Below are 20,823 nucleotides of genomic sequence, written 5' to 3' on the forward strand. Positions count from 1 at the left end.
AGCCCTCCACAATCACCTGATGAAGGAGTGTCGCTCCGAAAGCTAGTGTGCTTCTAATTAAACCTGTTGGACTATAACCTGGTGTTGTGAGATTTTTAACTTTGTACACCCCAGTCCAACACCAGCATCTCCAAATCATGTTATTTTCATGGTGATTTTAAGTAGGAAGACTTTCTTCCTTGCATTGTCCAGTTTTGATGTTGAGTTTGGTTTTTGACTGTTACATGTTGCAATATTTGTTATTTTAGTTTTTGTAATTCCAATTTCTTTTTCATTTTGTGTCTATTGAAGTGTTGAGGTCATTCGACTTGGGCATAGTTACTTCATCAACTGGGATCGAAGGATGTATTATGCTAAGAAAAACACATCTGCTGAGGCACGAACCACAACACTCAATGAAGAGCTGGGGCAAATAGAGTACATATTTTCTGACAAAACAGGAACTCTTACGCAGAACATAATGATTTTCAACAAATGCTCAATTAATGGAAAAGCTTATGGTAAGTTTCAATTTTTTTTAAAATAACTTGCACTTTGCATCTATAATGGCAATTGTCGTGATGTGTTCCTTGTTAAGAGATTCTACGTCCTCCCTCCAACCCAGCCATAAAATTCAATAGTGATATTCATGCTTCCTTTTTAAATTATTGACATATTAAGTGGAAGTTCTCGAATGAAGGTGAAAAAATCAATTGCTGGGGTTCATAGCAGGTCAGGCAGCATCTATGGCGAGAGAGAGAGAGAGAGAAAGCTAACGTTTTGAGTCTAGATGACTCTTCATCAGAACTGATGTGAAGTGTGGAGGGGGCAGCATTTATACTATTGCTGGGGGAGAAAAGATGTTGACAGTTCAGATTAAGTGATTGGAATGTGAGAATGTAAGTCAAGATGTTTTCTTTGCTGCACCTTCCTAGTTCTGTCACTGCTCACAAAGGATGCTCCCCAAAGTGACCACAGAGGGCAATAGTGGGCCACACAAATGAAGTTAAAAATCACACAACACCAGGTTCTAGTCTAACAGGTTTAATTGGAAGCACTAGCTTTCGGAGCGACTCTCCTTCATCAGGTGGTTGTGGGGTACACAATTGTAAAACACAGAATTTATAGCAAAATTTACTGAAATTATACATTGAAAAATACCTTGATTGTTTGTTAAGTCTCTCATCTGTTTGAATGACCATGTTAGTTTCACTTCTTTCATATGTAAATCGCAAAATGTTTTTAAAACTTTACACACTCAGGTTAACTTTAACAATTGGTGTCAGCCCAGGTAATGTGTTGAAGGTGTTAGCCCCCTGTGTGCTGCTGTCTGTCCCATAATGTTTAGACTGATTCAAATCAAAAAATGAATTAACAGAACCTTACATAGATTCATGCAGTTTTTGAGCAATGTACAATGCTACTCTGCAAGTACAAATTCACCCCACAAAAGTATATGTGTAATGGTGCATGTGGGTTTTTGTGTGTGTATGTGTGTGTTGGGGTAGATGATTTTTAACTTTGTACATCCCAGGTCAACACCGGCATCTCCAAATCACACAAATGAAAATCTTCAAACTGATTCAAAGACTTGATAATTCTCATTGAATGCTTGAAGCACATAGTGCTTCCTTGTAGGTAACCCATTCAGAGTTACCTCCATTGTTAAAGATAAATTATATTAATATATCATGATATACAATGCTATTTGCTTTTTAGTTTAATGTTTTAATTCTGTTTACATTGCATACCAATATGCAAACATAATATATTTTTTATACAATATATGTTTATGAGGAGAATTGGTTCAATCATCATGTCAATGAGTCTCACGCGAATTTCCAACTGGGAAGGGTACAGCCAGGTTCTGCCTTTACTCAGCATTCATGATGCCACACTCTCAGCCTGGATTACTAATTCAGATTCAGATAGTGCCTGAAGGTCACCAATACCAATTCTGATCAGCACAGATTGAGATTGAATCTTGATCCTTTCTAGCCTTTATAGTCCAGCGACAGATACTCTCCCTCCAAATCTTCTGGGGAGCCATGCTATTTGTAAGATTTGACTGCTCGATAAACCATGGTAGAAATTATTTTGCATATGAATTGGTGACATGTTAGTGGTTCAGGTCATTTAGTTATTTGGGCATACACATTTTTAAATAGTCTTTAGTAGCGTATCTGTGCTAATAGAAATAGTCAGATTTGGGAACAAATATGGTTTTGACTGCCACAATTAAAATGTTGCCCCTACAGCTATGTATCTACAATAGAACAGTCTTAATCCCAAGCGTACCTTGATTAAGAACAAGCCATATAGTCAGCATGAACCATTAGCTAATGTCCTTAAATCTGACTGAAATATTAAAATGCCCTCCAAACTCTCAATTTTTTTTTATTCACAATTAAGTAAAATGTAGAGTTATTTTTAAAAAATTGATGCAGTCTGGAAAATGTACGAATTGGCTATTTTTCCCTTCGAGGGAACTCATGATTTTTATTTTGGAATTCTCCTATCGCAAAGCAAATTGTTTACCATCCTCAAGACATGAGTAAGACAAAAAGCCTGGTATCAATCCTGAGTGACAGCTGGTTGTGATGGTGGGCTGATACGGGAGAGGTTTCCCAACAGCGAGATTGCAACAGGATCTCTCCTGGAGCAGTTCCAGATTATGACTCCGTTTAGAAACCCATTCCAATCCCAACTCCCCCCACCTTCAAACTCATCTCCTGCCATGCTGCCCATTTCCTGTGGGCCACTTCTGTCTCAGCAGTGCCAGCATATGCCTGTTAAATGTACATTCATTGCCCGCCAAAGAATTTCAATCGGCCCACTCACAACCAGGTTGCCCAGTGCGGTCCGTGCTCTTGGTAAATTGAAGCGGGGGCAGGGGTGGATGGGCAGGAAACCCATATACTTTAGGTCTCTCCCCCTCTGCCAAACACCAAGCAGAGGAGTGTAAAATCAAAAAAAAACCCAGAAATTCCTGGAAGAGCTCAGCAGATCTGGTAACATCTGTGGACAGAAATCAGAGTTGACGTTTCGGGTTGAGTGACCCTTCCTCATTGTTAAATCCAACCATGTGTGTATGCATAAGGATGATGTTGTCAATGAGGCTAACAATCTGACCTGTTTCTCTACATTCCACCTTTACAGACTGTTAGAATGTTAGTCTTCTCACTTAACTCCCAGATTTCACATATTACTGTCTAAAGAAATGTATTGTTTTTTTCCCCCTCTAAATGATGACTGGTAATTCTTAATGATTTTCTACATTTCTTCTTTAGGAGATGCTTATGATGAGCTGGGACATAAAATTGAAATATCTGAGGTAGGGGCACTATAATGAAGATGTTTGAACTTAAGTGATCACTAGACTTTTACAGATGTGTGTAAACATGAGATACAACGGTGACATTGTGTTGAAAAACAATTTTCACATAGCCACTTTTGTTCAAGCTGTGATCTGAGTTGAAACCTTCTTTCATATCCAAATCTATCCACACCAGACCTCAACCCAATGGTCTCTGCCTAAGTCTAACATCAGCTTTATAATCCCAAAATTTCATCCCTGTATTAACTGAGATATTTTTGTCAGCTTTAGGCTCACTCTGATCTAACACACCACACTAACCCTGAGGACCTGAATTTATCTAGTTAATTATGTTAGAATAAATGATACCTTCGTTAGTATAGATTTATATTCCCTACATATGATTATACAGACCTGAATTAATGGATGCTTCAAGCTTATTTATCCTGTCCACATTTCGACCACACCAGGTCACAAATCCCAAGATTTTAATTTGTGCTAATTGATCCTTGTATCTCTCTTTATGGCCAGGATATGTTTGTATAACCTCAGTGTTCATTAGCTTGTGTGTTATGGATGCCACTTCAAAATCAAATCTGTTACTTTCTTAAATCAAACTCCAAACTTTCCTTTATTTTAGGCTGCGCTGTTCTGTCCTCTCCCTTTCCTTTCACTAAATGGTACCACCATTCCTTTCTCCCCATTTGAATACTTGACCTCTATTGATAGTCATCATCATAGCAAAGGATGAAGCTTATAAATTTATTTTTCCTTAACTACTTGTTAAATTGCATATTGAAATTATTGACTCATAAGCAACAAGTTCCTGCTCTCTGAAGAGTTCATCCTCACATCCCACTATATCTCTTGCTTAAAACTAGACATCTGTGTCCATTTATTGTCTCATCAACTATTGGGAGCAGCGTTTTGAGTTTGTCTGCTTTATCAAGCTTGCCATAACCAAATTTTTCCTTGTTCTCTTGCATCAAAGGAGATTAATGCCGCTACTTCAATCTAACCCTTGTATCTACATTTGTTCATCATGATAAATCACATCTGTCCTAAACTGTAGTGATCAAGACTGCATGTACCACTTCAGAGCTTCATAAAGATTCAGCATTACTTTTGTCAAGATCTGAAAGATTTGCACACCTGACCTCTGAGTCCCTTTGTCCCTGCATACTCATTGACATTGAGGCATCTATTTTGCCAAAAATGCATCACCTCACACTTCTCCATATTGAATTCCATTTGTCACCAGTCTACCCATTCAATTAGGATATCTATGTCCTGTTGCAATTGATGTATACCATCCTCACTGTTGCCACACTTGTAAGTTTGTTACCATCCACAGGCTCTGAAATGGGTTTTTTTTTGTTGTAATGTACAAGCCATGAATATATATCTAAAACAGCAGTAGCCCTAGGACTTAGCCTTGGATACCACCGCTGTCTATCACTTTCCTATCCTGTCTGTGCTTCTTTCTGATGAAGCAAAAATTCTTTAATCTGATAGGTGAAGGAGAAAGACTGTTGTCCTATTCCCCCAGGCCCTAGAACCTGTAGAGGAGACTGGAATACAATTCCAAACTCAGCAAGTTCCAGCTTCTTTAAAATGTGCTGACCGTTACATCAGGGAGGAGAAAGTGAGGACTGCAGATGCTGGAGACCAGAGTCAAGAGTGTGGTGCTGGGAAATCCGAGGAGCAGAAGAATCGACGTTCTGGGCATAATCCCTTCATCAGGACCACTATATCAATGTGCATTTTATTGGGACAGGAAATAAATACTCTTTCTTAGTGATAGGTGTTGTATGAGGGAAACTCCTGGGATGAAAAGATTCTTGGACTGAATGGGTTACATCCTGGGATAATAAAGAAGCAGCTACAGAGATGATAGGTGGGTTGGTTGTGATCTTCCAAGAATTTTCTAAAATCTGGCAAATACCAGGGGATTGGAAAACTGTGAATGTAACACCCTTATTCAAAAAGGGAAGGACACATGTAATATAGACCAGTCAGCAAACGTCCATCATTGGGAAAATATTAGAGTCTGTTATAAAGGATGTTTTAGCAAAATGTATGGCAATGCATCATATAACGAAACAGAGTTAGCATGGCTTTATAAAGGGGAAATTGTGGCTGTCAAATTTATTAGAGTTTCATGAGGTGACAAGCAAGATAAAGGGGAACCATTAGATATAACATGGTTGAGTTTCCAAATGGCATTTGTTAGGGTACCGCGTGTTAGGCTACTTACTAAGAGCCCATGGAATGGAGGGCAAGCACTTGGCAGATGGAATATAATGTGGGGAAAATGAGAGGTTATGCACTTTCACAGAAAGACTGAAGGAGCTGAATGTTATTCAAATAGATAAAGACTGCAGAAAGCTACAGAGAGATTTGGGGTCGCTGTGCATAAATCATGAAAAGCTAGTGTACAACTTCAGCAGGTAGTAGGGAAGCCAAATGGAATGTCGCCTTTGTTTCAAAGGGAAAGGAAAATAAACACAGGGAGGTATCACTTAAACTATACAAGCCAGTAATTAGATCACACTGAGAACATTGTGAACAGATTTCATCCCCCTGCCTACGAAAAGATATACTGGCGTTGGAGGCATTCCAGAGGAGGTTCCTGTTGTGAGACTGTTTTATGAGGAGAACTTGTGTAGATTGTATAGGCCTGTGCACATGGAGTTTAGAAGACTTTATTGAAACATATAAGATCCGGGGCTTTAAGGAGTAGATACAGAGAGCTTGTTTCCCCTTGTTCAAGAATATAGGATTGGTGCATGTAATCACAGGGTAAGGGATTGTCCATTTAAGACTGAGAGACAATTTCTTCTCTTAGAGGCAGTGAAGCTGTGAAATTCTTTACCGTAGAGAGCTGTCGAGACTGGGTCATTCAGAATGTAAAGGCCAAGCTAGACAGTTTTTAATCAGCGAGGGAATCATGGGTTATCAGGATAAGGCAGGAAAGTGAGTTAAGGATTATCAGATCATTGAATGGCATAGCAAACTCAATAGGCCGAATGGCCTGCTCTTGTGCCTATGTTTTAAGGTCTCACAACCTTGGCGTCACAGTTGATCTTGAGGTGGGCTTCTGCACTTTTACATGTATCATCACTTAGATTGCCTATTTCCACCTCTTCAGTGTCACCGAACTTTTCCAATCCCTTAGTTTATTCTGCTGAAATCTTCATCCATTCCTTTGTTACCTCAAGACTTGCTAGTCTCGACATAGTCAGCAGGTAAAGTCATCGTAGTCCTAGGCTGCTCTCTCATTATTGAGAGATAGGTAAAAACAATGACTGCAGATGCTGGAAACCAGAGTCTAGCTTTTCCAGCACCACTCTAATCCAAACCCCCATTATAGAGAGATATCTGGTGTTGGTTTAACCTGAGGGTCACCACAGCTCAGGTGGGAAGAGAGATTGGGAAGGAGAGTCCTTCATGGTAACCCTAGCTGGGACAGGAATTAAACCCATGCAGTTGGTGTCACTCTACAACACAGACAACCAAGCCAACCAACTCCCAAATACTACCCTCCATAAGCTTGAGAAAACTCTGCTGCTAATGTCTTAACTTGAAGCAAGCCCCATTCCCCTAATCAGCCCTGTGTTGGCGGAGCTGCATTAGCTCCCAGTCAAACAACACTTTGGTCATAAAATTAGCATTCTTGTTTTAAATCCCTCCAAGGTGTTGCCATGCCCAGTCTCTGGCATTTACTGCAGCTCTGCCACTCTCTGAGATACCCCTGCTTCATAAATTCTAATCTCACATGTTCCCATGCAAAATTGCACTGCTTTTGGTCACATTTTCAGTTAAATCCCCCCCCCCCCCCCCCCCCCCCCCCCCAGGTCTGAAGTTCTGGAAGTGTCCGCCCCACACCTTTCTACCTCTTAGAAGACAATTCTTAAAACCTGCCTTTTTGACAAATTGGTCATCCGACTCAATATTTCCAACTGCAGCTCGGTGTTACGTTTTGTTTGCTAATGTTCCTGTGAAGTGCCTTGGGACATTTCATTAACAATCCTATATAACTAAGTTTAGTATCACAGGGAACACTGCTTTCTACATTGTTAAAGTTCCTATATCAAACAGCGAAGATCTGCTGCTTGTGACAGAACCCCTAAGTGAAGTCTACATGTTGACAACCTTGTCTGATGCAAAGAAAAGCTTAAAGAATGACACATTGATCCATGCCTTACACAATATACACCAGAAGGGCCTGAGATGTGGTCACTTGTTCTGGCAGCAACTGTAGACATTTTCAGTGAAAGTCAACATTAATAAAATGCGCAGATATTAATAAAGTGCAAACTGTTTATTTCCAAATTGGGAAAAGTGTGTGAATTGGACGATTTAGTCATTATTATAATTCTTTTTAATGTGTACTTTAGCAGCTTATGTAACAGCAGTGCATGAATAATGTTTGTAATTAAAACATATTAAATACCCAGTTCTCAAGGTCAAAGATTGAGCACACAGCTCCATCAGATAAAAGCCTCAAGGAGCTGTAATACTTTCACTTGTATCTTGTGTAATCTAAATTAATAACTAGCAGCAAATGTAGTTCATATCTAATTCCGTGATCGGCCAAGTGATCAGACTGCATGTAACCTCATCAGAATGTAATCTAAAAGTTATTTATCTTAATTCATTGTGTTCATTTTCCTCGTTAAATTGTTTCTTTTGTTGCAAATGTCACTGTGGGAAGAATTGCGATGAGTTATGCAATCACAGTATTAATTCTTTGCAATAAAACACAAAAAAGTTTAGTTGAGCTTCAATTGGCAAAAACAATGCAATTAAAATATGTACAATTCCAATATTAAAGTTTAATTATTTTTCTCCAGTGATAAATAATGTTCAGGCTTTTTTCACATTGTAACTGATATGGAAGTGTATCTGCTATAATGGTTTCATTGAAAAATGAGCCAAACCGAGAAAAGAAGATAAGAAATTGCATTTGGATAGAGCCTTTCACATCCTTAAAATTTTCCACCTGCATAAATTATTTTTGAAGCACAGTCTTTTGTTGAGGCAAACACAGCAAACCAGTTGTACATAACCAGTTACCTTAAAAATAATGAGATAAATGATCAGTAATCTGGTGTTGCTGTTCAGAAGTTGAATATTAGGTAGGCTACAGGGACAAATCAAATTGAGTAGATTCCAAATTCACTCCTTGGGGCTATTTTCCCTAGAGCGTCAGAGGCTGGGGAGTGACCTTGTAGAGGTTTATAAAATCATGAGTGACATGGATAGAGTAAATAGTAAATATGGGGAGTCCAAAACTAGAGGGTATAGGTTTGAGGTGAGAGGAGAAGGATTTAAAAGGGGCTTAAGGGGCAACGTCTTCACATATGGAATGAGCTGCCATAGGAAGTGGTGGAGGCTGGTACATTTGAAACATTTAAAAGGCATCTGGTTGGGTATACGGATAGGAAGGGTTTAGAGGGGCATGGTGGCAAATAGTGGAAAATGGGACTAGATTAATTTAGGATAACTTCTTGGCATGATCTGTTTCCATGCAGTACATCTCTATGACTCTGAGTTAGCTGAATCATTCAGATTTCATAGAAGGAGATTTATTTGGAGAAACACATCAGTGTTAATCAAGAAATAGCAAATTTAGCACTTAACAAATGTGCAAATTGCAAAAGATATTTAATACTCAAAAAGGTTAGTCTGCTGTGTTTCACTCAATGATATGTGACTTGCTTTGGCTATGTTTTTTGATGCCATTCACTATTGTTGCACCTAGTTTGCTTTAAACATTTATTTTGTAATTCGGATTGTATGTTTGTCATTTAAGAAGTTGAGCATGTGTGGCCTTTCTTTTTCAAAATTTCTAACTTCTAATCAAAGAATTGTAGCGTTGTGAGATAACATGCAATGTGTTCCATGCTGCCATTTCTGATTTGCAGGGGATACTTAAATTTAGTTTGATAGGCTAAAGGCCCTTTTTACTGTGTTGTTCCATATAAAATGGACCTCATTGAATGTATTCAATGTAAAGTTCCCAACATAGCATTGTGTACCTCCTCACTCTAATGGTTCAGTTTGAGATTGGACCTGAAATAGATTGAGAAACCCCAGTTTAGCATTTGGATGCAAAGAGGAAGAGTTAAGACCGCAATCTGACTTCAATACAAACCCCTGACCGGCATATCACAGCTACAAATAAGGTTTTAGGAAAGTGTAAAGTAGATATGTGTAGTTTGCTGTCATATTTACAGTCTAATTTGTTTTCTCTTCAATTTATAGAAAACGCTCCCTGTGGATTTTTCATTCAATGCGTTAGCAGATCCGAAGTTTAAGTTTTATGATGCGAGTCTGGTGGAAGCAACAAAACTGGGGGATTCATCTGTGCACGAGTTTTTTAGGTTGCTTTCACTCTGCCATACAGTGATGTCGGAGGAGAAAAATGAAGGTAATATTAAAAATTTCAAGCTGGAAACCAAAATCAGCTTTCCTTGGAGTGTGAAAATTTCATTCGGATAGCACTTGCTTAGTGACCAGCCAAAAGTGGTCATAGCCTGAGCATTTTGGAAGACATTTTGAGAATTTGGGACATCTATCTCTCTCTCTCTCTCTCTCTCTCTCTCTCTCTCTCTCTCTCTCTCTCTCTCTTCCACTCTCAGGGTGAGTCCATAGGTAGCTGTACAGTCTCTACCACACTTGGTGCAAAAGGTGGTCATGGGAAAGGTTGGGTGGCATTGGTTTGACAACATGCTCCTTGTGCTGTTTTCGCCTGGCTTCTGCTTTTTCCCAATGGCAAGTCTCAAGGTGCTTTATACCTTCAGTACCAAACACCATTATCAACAATTTTAGACCTCAACTATCCGTTCATTCAACAACATTCAGTCTGGTCATCTTGCATCATAATTGCCATCCAATAGTTCAATACCTTTCATTTTAAACTCCCATTTTGTATTATTGACTTGCTCAATGGTTGGGTTGTTCTCATTGATCCTGTTATCAATAGCTTTGAATTATCAGGTATAAACTATGTTTTACGTTACATTGGGTTTTGTTTTAAATGAAATTCCAGCTGTTTGATGTTTGTCTGCAGGAGAGCTTGTTTACCAAGCCCAGTCACCTGATGAAGGAGCCTTGGTCACAGCTGCAAGAAACTTTGGTTTTGTTTTTCGATCCCGCACCCCAGAGACCATCACAGTGAATGAGATGAGCCAGCCTGTTGTATACCAATTGCTGGCCATTTTGGATTTCAACAATGTGCGAAAGAGGATGTCAGTGATTGGTGGGTTAAGCACATAAAATAATTATCACCCCTTTTACATTCACTGTTTTTCTGGGAAGATTATTATCCATTTATACAGTGGAATTCATCAGAATGATGTACCTCTTTATTTTTATAGCATTGATATTACCTCTGACTTAATTATCTTGTGTTTTAGTTCGGAATCCTGAAGGACAAATAAGACTTTACTCAAAGGGAGCTGATACAATTTTGTTTGAAAGACTTCATCCATCTAATGAAGACCTGATGTGTGTTACCTCAGACCATCTCAGTGTAAGTGCCTCTTCTATTCTTTATATGTCTTTAACAGTTATTGGGTTAGGTTGATAAATAACATGATGATTAAATTGGGCCTTGCATGATGTTGTCACAATAGATTGAATGTAATATTGGTGCTCTTAGATTCTGCATTCGTTTATTTTCTACTGTTCATTCAAAATAATTTGGAACTTCCCTTGTGATGTATAGAATTTAGGAACATTTATTCAGTTTGGTAGCACTTGAGAGTGGTCATGATTTTGGCAATGCTGGTGCACCAGAGTGAGGCTGGAAAACCAAACTAGTCCTTGGGCCTCTTCATAATAAGTTAGCACAGCTCCCTGGTTAGGGTGGAATTAATTTCGGCTGGTGCTGAAGTCCGGCAGGGCAAGGAGGAGGCAATTGGGCTGTAGAGAAGGCTGGTAGTAAACCATAGTTGTCTTGTGGAGCCTGGAGTATTTCTCTGGCGCCTATTCAATGCAGCCCAATTTGTAGCCTTTATTATGAGGGTCATTCTGTGACCATCTTAATAATGGTCAGTGGTGAGGGAGCGCAAGTCCGAGGATTATAGGCCCGCACTCATCCTTCTGAACTCTAACTGTCTAAACAAATTCAGGAAACTAGGTGTCAAATGGATGGAGGAGCCTCATCTCAAGATTAAACTGAGGCCGTGTATGCTCTTAGGCATCTGTCAGTATCACCTACAGAAAGTAAAAGACCCGATCAGTTTAGCCATGGCCAGAGCACCCATGTCAGTTTGGCAAAGGTCTCTGCTTCAAGAAATCAACTACCATTGTTTCCTGTTGGTGCCTGTAAAATAGTTGCAACTGTGTTGAATTTAGACATGTGGTTGTCGACGACATATGTATTATCACAACTGTTTCCCGTCAGTGATTGCTGTTGAGAAGATAATGCCTTCTTAAACTGCTACAGTCCATGTGGTGAAAATATGCCCACAGTGTTGTCAGAGAGGGGACCTCCAGGATTTGTGCCAGAAATGATAAAGGAACGATTATATCTTTCCAGTTTAGGATGTTGCTTGACTCGGAGGTTAAACTTGGTAGTTTTCTCATTTACCTGCTGCTTTGTTCTTCCAAATAATGGAGATCGTGGATATGGAAGGTGCTGTGATAGAAGTCTCAGCAAGTTGTAGATAGTGCACAATGCAGCCATAGTGTGCTGGGATTGGAGGTAGTCATTATTGAAAGTGGTGGAAGGGTGCCAAATAATTAAGTTGCTTCGTCCTGTATGATGTTGAGTTATTAAAATTTCATTGGAGCTGCACTTATCCAGGACAATGGAGAGTACTGCATCATACTCCTGACTTGTGCTTTGTAAATGGGGATACAATTATAACTACAAGCTTCAAGCATTTTGGCAAAGCTAGAGTCAGTGGGAATCATGGAGAAAGAAAAATCTTCATTGGTTGGTGTCATATCTTGCGCAAAGGAACATAACTGTGGTTGTTGGAGTCAATTATCTCAGCTCCAGGCCATCTCTATGGGAGTTCCTCAGAGTAATCATTTGGCCCAACTACCTTCAGCTGTTTCATCAATGACCTTCCGTCCATTATAAGATCAGAAAAAAAAGGGTGGACTTTCCTTCTATTTTGATTTAGTCCCTACTCTCCCCTTCACTGTTTTGATCACACAGCACTGCCCTTTGATGTGAAGGGCAGTGTTTATCACTGGTCACCCAGGTGTTTTCCTTTCTTCCTGGTGGTGGAATTTGAATAAAGATTCGTGCACTTTGTGTCTTTCACTGTGTCTCACACCTGCGCGCACACACCATGGGTGCTGGGGATAAAATAAGCACTACCGCACTTAGGTGGTAGTGTGGGGGAAAAAAGAAAAAAAAGAGAAAAACAGGAGTGTCACTGCCCTTTGATGTGAAGGGCAGTGTTTGTCACTGGCCACCTGGGTGTTTGCTGAATGAAAAAAAAAGATCTGAATGGGACATGTTTACTGATGATTGCATTGATTTGATGAACATTCAGCACTATTTGCATCTCCTCAGATACTGAGGCAGTTTGTGTTGCAATGCAGCAAGACCTGAACAATATCCAGTGTGGGGCTGACAGTGGCAACTAACATTCACCCCACACAAGTGCAAGGGAGTGTCTAAGTCCAACAAAAGAGAATTTAACAGTCTCCTTAATCGCTGGTGTTATAATCACTGAATCCACCACTGTCAACAACATGGGGGTTACCATTGACCACAAACCGAACTGGACTAGCCACAGAAATGCAGTAATTACAAGGGTAGGTAGGTTAGGAATCCTTAGGCAAATAACTCGCCACCTAATTCCCCAAAGCCTGTCCATCATTTGCAAGGCACAAGTCTGGAGTGTGATGGAATACTATCCATTTGCCTGGAATTGATGTAGCTCTTACAACCCTCACAAAACTTCCCACTATCCAGAACAAAACAACTACTTGATTGGAACCCCACCCACCACCTTAAATATTCATACCCTTCACCACTGGAGCAAAATGGCAGAAGGTGTACCATCTATACGATGAACTGCCGAAACACAATCAGATTTATCAACAGCATCTTCCAAACACACGACCTCCAGCACCTAGAAGAACAAGGGCAGCAGACTCATGGGAACACCACAAGACTGTTGCAGAGGGCTATCAAGGCTGGATCATTAATATTCAAGGTTGATTTAAGCAGGTTTTCAGTCAGTAAGGGAATCAAGGGGAATCTGGAAAAGGCAGGAAAGTGGACTTGGGGATTATCAGATCCACCATGATCTCTTTGAATAGCGGAAAAGACCCGATAGGCTGGCTTACCTCTGCGCCTACATCGTATGATCTTATGACATCACCAGCAAGTTCCTCTTAAAGCGCTCTGGATGACGTACTCTGTGACGAGAAATATGGGAGAATTGTTTGACAAGTCAAGTGAGGCCTAGCTGGACATGAGCAATAAGTCACAAGTTTCCAATGAACTTGCAGGTGCTGGGCTGAGATTCCCGCTAGACAATGGCAAGGTGCCTATTAAGGAGGGTAATTGCTTGTGCTTGGGGTCATTAACTGTGCATCTCACAGAATTAGTGCAACATCGTATCAGCCACCATTAGGAAGCTAGTCACTGAGAATCTTCAATAAGAAAATTTGAGCAGGTTAACTGCTTGCTTCTGTGGGTGGCCATCTTTAACACCCGGCAACAATATCTCAGGACACACTTCATAAAGTCATACAGCATGGAAATAGTCCTTTCGGTCTAACAAGTTTCCCAAGCTAAACTAGTCCTGTTTGCCTGCATTTGGTCCATATCCCTCTAAACCTTTTCTATTCATGTACCGATCCAAATGTCATTTAAATGTTGTCACTGTACCTTCATCTACCATTCCTCTTAGAGTTCATTCCATGTACAAACCACACTCTGTGTAAAAACGTTGTCCCTCACGTCCTTTTTGCACTGCCATCTGAACCCTGCCAGTTCTCTCGGGACCTCGTGGCACCTCTTCAATCCATTCAAAGGAAGCTTCTGAACTTACTTTGGGAGATCCCAGCAACTAATATTGAAATAGTGTAGCAAGAACAGTCTGCACCCAGGGACAGGTATCCAGGCTTCATCTCAGGGTTGCTCACTTGGTCTCTTACTGCTCACTCTACTTGAACCTCCCTGGATGCTCACAGCCTTGAACTTTACCCTCCAAACCAGGCTCACAGTTTACTATACCTTGCCCCGCTGTTTAGCCCAGACACAAAGCTAGGAAGCTTGTCGTGATTGTTGGCCATCCTCAGTCAAGTCAAAGGAGATGGCCTTCAGGGTCCTGGAACCAAGGGCAGTCACTGCTATCAGTCCAGAGGCTTGGGACAATCATTCACTTCGTAAGGGATGAGGAGCTGAATGTCAGGCAGCCATCTTGACTCCTTCTGCTCAACTTTGGGCTGCCTTCCTCTGGAATGAGTAAAGGGAAGGATTGAGTGGGATGAAAGTTGGTGGCATGGTAGTTGGAATAAATGTATTTAGATATCCTGAGCAGGTAGTAGGCTGTGCAGATGCTGTGCAGGGATGGGATTTGGAGTGAATGAGAGCGAGTGAAGGCAAATGAATTAGGATGTTTCTCTACAACAGCTTGCCGTTAGGTAGCACCTTTTGCACAATAAATCACCCCAATGTACTTCCCAGAAATGTTACAAAAGTATGACATCCAAAACTACAAGGAGATTTTACATTAGATGATCAAAAGCTAGATCCAAGAGGTAAGTTTAAGAAGGATCTTAAGGACAGAAACAAAGTACACAGACAACGGCATACAAGAGGGTCATGCGCGTGCCTAGTTACCATGGTTACAGAGAGCTCAATCACCAACAATGCAGCAAATATCACTGGGAATGCTGGAGTGGCCAGAATTGCAGGTGCACCAATATCTTTTCTTGATGATTCATTCACAGGATGTGGGTGGCACTCATTAAACCAGCATTTACTGCCCATCCCTCAGAGGGGAGCTGAGAGTCAACCACATTGGGCAATTATGTCCTTGCTGGAGATTGCAGATAGTGAGGACAAAGACCACAATCAGGTTTAAAAACAAAGACGGGAATTTTTAAATAGAAATGTTGCTTGACCAAGAGCCGATGAAGGTCAGTGAGACCAGAGGTACTGGGGAGACTGGATTTGCTGGAAGTTAATACACAGGCAGTAAAGCTTTGGGTGACCTCCGATTATTTTAAATTTATCTTTTCATGTGTTGTGGAGGTTGCTGGCGTGGTCAATATTTATTGTCCATTCCTAAGTGCCTTTGAACTGAATGGTTTAGATTAAATTCCTGACAGTATGGAAACAGGCCCTTCGGCCCAACAAGTCCACACAGACGCTCTGAAGAGTAACCCACCCAGACCCTTTCCCATACCCACATTTACCCCTGACTAATGTCCCTAACACTGGGCAATTGAGCATGGCTAATTCATCTGACCTGCATATCTCTGGATTATGGGAGCAAACTGGAGGACCCGAAGGAAACCCACGCAGACACTGGATGAATGTGCAAACTCCACACAGAAGGTCGCCTGAGGCGGGAATCGAACTCGGGTCCCTGGTGCTGTGAGGCTGCAGTGCTAACCACTGAGCCACCGTGCTGCCCACCAAGGGTAGTTTGTTAGGTCATTTCAGAGAGCATTTGAAGCATCAACCACTGGGTTAGAGTCACATGTAGGCCAAACCAGGTAAGGATGGCAGATTTCCTTCACTGAATGACATTAATAAATCGGATTTGCAACCATCAAATGTCAATACCAGCCATCAATACACAACCATCAAAGACGCTTACCATTCCACCTCCCACCCACATTTTGGTAAATAACACCATAAGGCTGTGCTCCTTCTCCCAGTTTACAAGCAGAACCTAGGGTGTGAGGAAGTCATACAGAAAGTTGCACAGTGCTGGGCTCAGGTAATAGATGAGCTGCTATGTGAGTTTGAAGTTGGTGGATTGGTCCATGTTCAAGAACTCAGTGGCCACCCTAAACGAATATGCCACCACCGTCAGACTTCATTAATAAGCATGTAGAGCACAGTGTGCCAAAGAAATTAATCTGAGTGTTCCCCAACTGGAAACCACAGATGAACTGAGGAATTTACTCCCTGACCTATACAAGAACTCTAGCTGTGATCTTTGTGTGGCAATAGAGATGCCAGAGATAATATCAGGTTAAATTAGAGTCCCAGACTAACTACAGATCACACGTCAACAGTGGCAAGACTAGCGTGATGTAATGGGCCACAAAGTAAAGTCGAGAAGAATCTGAAGAAGGGCTTATGCCCGAAACGTCGATTCTCCTGTTCCCTGGATTCTGCCTGACCTGCTGCGCTTTTCCAGCAACACATTTTCAGCTCTGATCTCCAGCATCTGCAGACCTCACTTTCTCCTCTAGTGAAATGATGTCTCTTGCCCCGACCGTCTCGGGTGCACATGTATCCAGAGTCACCATCGCAGATGTGAGATCAGCCTTCTTGGAACTGAACCCACGGAAAGCGACTGGCCCGGATGGAATCCCTGGCCGTGCACTCGGATCCTGTACAGACCAGGAGTATTCACAAACATCTTGAACCTCTCCTTACTACGATGTGAGATTCCCACCTGCTTCAAGAAGACCACTATCATCCTGCTGCCAAAGAAAAACCAGAAACATGCCTGACTGACTAATGCCTAGTGGCTCTGACATGCATAACTATGAAGTGCTTTGAGATGTTAGTAATGGCACATATCAACTCCAGCCTCCCAGATTCAACTCAACTGAGTACTTGACATACTCAAATGTTGCCAATATTTGACCATTTTTAGTGGATATTTGTTATGTTATAGATCATTAACAAAATTTGCCTGACCAAAACATACTTTTTCCCAGCATCTTTTTCAGCACCAACCTTTGCTGGTCACATTGATTCACTTCCTGCCAATCCATAGCTAGCAATGTAGGCAGATAATGACAGGCGGTAGGTGTATAAATGGTGTGTTAGCTTCAATGCCGAAGAGACAAGTCAATAACTGTCAGGAAAGATTGACTGTGCTTTACCTAGTCACGTCTGCACTGCAAGCATCACATCTCCTCAGTTACAAGCCACTTCCTTGGTAATTACATCTAAACTGTACCCTGGCAGATAAATAGTGGGAACTACTTGAAAACTGGTAGCTAAATTTAACACTTTTTGTCGCTACTGGTAACTTTAATATTCTGAAACCCCAGAGCCTTATTGGATAATGGCTGATTTTGATTTGAAGCTATGAACCTGCACTCCAAGGTCTCTTTGTTCAGCAACACTCCCGAGGACCTTACCATTAAGTATATAAGTCCTGCTAAGACTTGCTTTCGCAAAATACAGCCCTTCACATTTATCTAAATTAAATTCCAACTGCCACTGCTCAGCCCATTGTCCCATCTGATGAAGATCCCGTTGTAATCTGAGGTAACCACCTTCACTGTCCACTACACCTCCAATTTTGGTGTCATTGGAGATGTAGTGGACAGCGAAGAAGGTTACCTCGGATTACAATGCAATCTTGATCAGATGGGTCAATGGGCTGAGGAGTGGCAGTTGGAGTTAATTTAGATAAATGCGAAGGGCTGTATTTTGCGAAAGCAAATCTTAGCAGGACTTTAGATTAGATTACTTACAGTGTGGAAACAGGCCCTTCGGCCCAACAAATCCACACCGAACCTCCGAAGAGCAACCAACCCAGACCCATTCCCCTACACTTACTCCTTCACCTAACACTACGGGCAATTTAGCATGGTCAGTTCACCTGACCTGCACATCTTTGTGATTGTGGGAGGAAACTGGATCACCCGGAAGAAACCCACGCAGACACGGGGAGAATGTGCAAACTCCACACAGTCAGTCGCCTGAGGCGGGAATTGAACCCGGGTCTCAGGCGCTGTGAGGCAGCAGTGCTAACCACTGTGCCGCCCATAACTTATACACTTAATGGTAAGGTCCTAGGGATTGTTGCTGAACAGAGAGACCTTGCAGTGCAGGTTCATAGTTCCTTGAAAGTAGATTCACAGGTAGATAGAATAGTGAAGAAGGCGTTTGGTCTGCTTTCCTTTATTGGTCAGTGTATTGAGTGCAGGAGCTGGGAGGTCATGTTGCGGCTGTACAGGACATTGGTCAGACCACTTTTGGATTACTGCGTGCAATTCTGGTGTTATTCCTATTGGAAGGATGTTAGTGAAACTTGAAAGGATTCAGAAAAGATTTACAAGGTTGTTGCCAGGGTTGGAGGATTTGAGCGACAGGGAGAGGTTGAACAGGCTGAGGCTGATTTCCCTGGAGAGTCGGAAGCTGAGGGGTGATCTCATAGAGGTTTATAAAATCATGAGGGGCATGGATAGGGTAAATAGGTAAAGTCTTTTCCCTGGGATTGGGGAGTCCAGAACTAGATGGCATAGGTTTAGGGTGAGAGGGGAAAGATATAAAAGAAGACCTAAGGGGCAACTTTTTCACGCAGAGGGTGGTGCATGTGTGGAATGGGCTGCAGAGGAAGTGGTAGAGGCTGGTGAAATTGCAACATTTAAAAGGCATCTGGATGGGTAAGTGAATAGGAAGGGTTTGGAGGGATGTGGGCCAGGTGCTGGCAGGTGGGACTAGATTGGGTTGGGATATCTGGTTGGACCGAAGGGTCTGTTTCCATGCTGTACATCTCTATGACTCTATGATTAGCTGTGGAGCTCATTACCTCCTCTTCATTCCTTCGTCCAAAGCCTCAGAGGCCAGTGGATGTGATGGTATAATCCTATTCCGTGTATGGTATTGGCAAAATCACATGTGGAATGGGAATAAGAGTGCCATTTATGTCTATCACAGACATTCAATGTCTCGGGCAACAATTAGGCAAGAGATGCTACAGCTCTATGTGGAGGTTGTTACAACTGAGGGACTTGCTTGAGCCATTTTAGAGGGCAGTTAAGAGTCACCCACATTGCTGTAGGTCTGGAGTCACGTATAGGCCAGATCAGCAGTTTCCTTCCATAAAGGGCATTGTGAATCAGATGAGTTTTTCCAACAATCGATACGGTCATCATTACATGCTTAATTCTAGATTTTCACTTAATTCAAATTTCACTTCAAGATGGCAGCAGTGTAGCGTTCTTGAGTTTAGGGCTCATTCGCTCTGTCCACTTTTTTGTTTCCTTTCTCCTCTTTTTTTTTTTCTCTTTTACTCACCTTTTAGAATTAGGGTCCCTACTGTGAAAAAAACAGGCCCTTCGGCCCAGAAAGTCCATACCAACCCTCTGAAAAGTATCCCACCCACACCCATTCGCCTACATTTACCCCTGACTCATGCACCTAACTTACACATCCCTGAACACTATGGGCAATTTAGCATGGCCAATTTACCTAACCTGCACATCTTTGGACTGTGGGAGGAAACCAGAGCATTTGGAGGAAACCCACGCAGACGCAGGGAGAATATGCAAACTCAACACAGATAGTTGCCCGAGGTTGGAACTGACCCCGGATCCCCAGTGCTGTGAGGCAGCAGTGCTGACCACTGAGCCACCGTGCTGCCACCATTACTTTACTCACTTCCTGTGAAAAGTTTGGATGGCAGCGGCAGCAGTGAGTTATGCCATCATGGTCCCATGGTAGCAAAGAGCAAACTCAGCACAAGCCACAGTGAGGCCTGAACCACCATGAGCCCAGTAGGCCCAGCATTTAAAAATGGCACCTGATGATCGGCGATTTTGTCATCGGTTGACTCCAGCGATGGCGAATTGGTGGTGGAAGGGAATCATGGTAACATTGAGGTGGGCTCTGGTGAGACACTCCGATGTTGGTGGGTCTGGCGCAGGGAGTGGCAGAGATGAATTAGCGCAGTAGTGAAAGATGGTGCCTGAGAATCGGCTTCTTGAACTTGAGTTGGGTCGAGCAGCTCAGAACTCAAACGTAGATAGGCTTCTATTTAAACTACATTTTTTCACTTTTCTCTTTTTCATAAACTATCAAATGGCGCTGTATTGTGACGGCAAATGAAAACTTTTCACTGTATTTCTCACTGTCCAATACATGTGACAATAAAATCATTCAATTCATGAACTTTGCTGTTTGAATTCGCGTGTCGCTGGACATCGGAGTGCATCTGGGAAAATTAACAAACAGTGAAATTTACAACTAATCTTGGAGGAACTGTTGGGCGAAGTTCACAGCACAGAATCAGATAAGTTAATTGTTGTTTTAAGTCTGTCCTAGAGAAAGGCTGCAGTAGTGAGTACAGTGGATTCTTTATTATATGTTTTTACAGATAAGTCTCTTGATTAAACTTAAAATATAAGCCATAGCTATTAATTTAACCTGGGGCAGTGTTTGTAGAGGAATAAGACGGTGTTATTTTCTGGGTCTGTAGATTGTAAAGGAGCAAAACTGGCCTTTGCAGTGAGATGTACTACTTGTCAGCTGTGGGAGTTTAAAGAGAGTTTAAGGGTTACTGCGGATTATATCTACCATAAATGCTGTTGGATGTGAATCTTATCAGATCGAGTGGATC

General features: G+C 41.7%; 1 protein-coding gene across 5 annotated transcripts in view; it reads left to right on the top strand.

Moving 5' to 3' along the window:
* atp8b4 (ATPase phospholipid transporting 8B4) overlaps positions 1-20,823 on the top strand; it is a 246,700-nt gene that overhangs the window by 170,844 nt on the left and 55,033 nt on the right. For all 5 annotated transcript variants that reach the window (XM_043677403.1, XM_043677404.1, XM_043677405.1 and 2 more), the window contains 5 exons: positions 292-500; positions 3,270-3,313; positions 9,566-9,731; positions 10,374-10,562; positions 10,720-10,835. In XM_043677403.1, the coding sequence (XP_043533338.1) occupies positions 292-500; positions 3,270-3,313; positions 9,566-9,731; positions 10,374-10,562; positions 10,720-10,835 (724 nt within the window). The remainder of the gene's footprint in view (positions 1-291; positions 501-3,269; positions 3,314-9,565; positions 9,732-10,373; positions 10,563-10,719; positions 10,836-20,823) is intronic.

Source organism: Chiloscyllium plagiosum, chromosome 36, assembly GCF_004010195.1.
Source record: "Chiloscyllium plagiosum isolate BGI_BamShark_2017 chromosome 36, ASM401019v2, whole genome shotgun sequence".
In the NCBI taxonomy this organism is placed as follows: Eukaryota; Metazoa; Chordata; class Chondrichthyes; order Orectolobiformes; family Hemiscylliidae; genus Chiloscyllium; species Chiloscyllium plagiosum.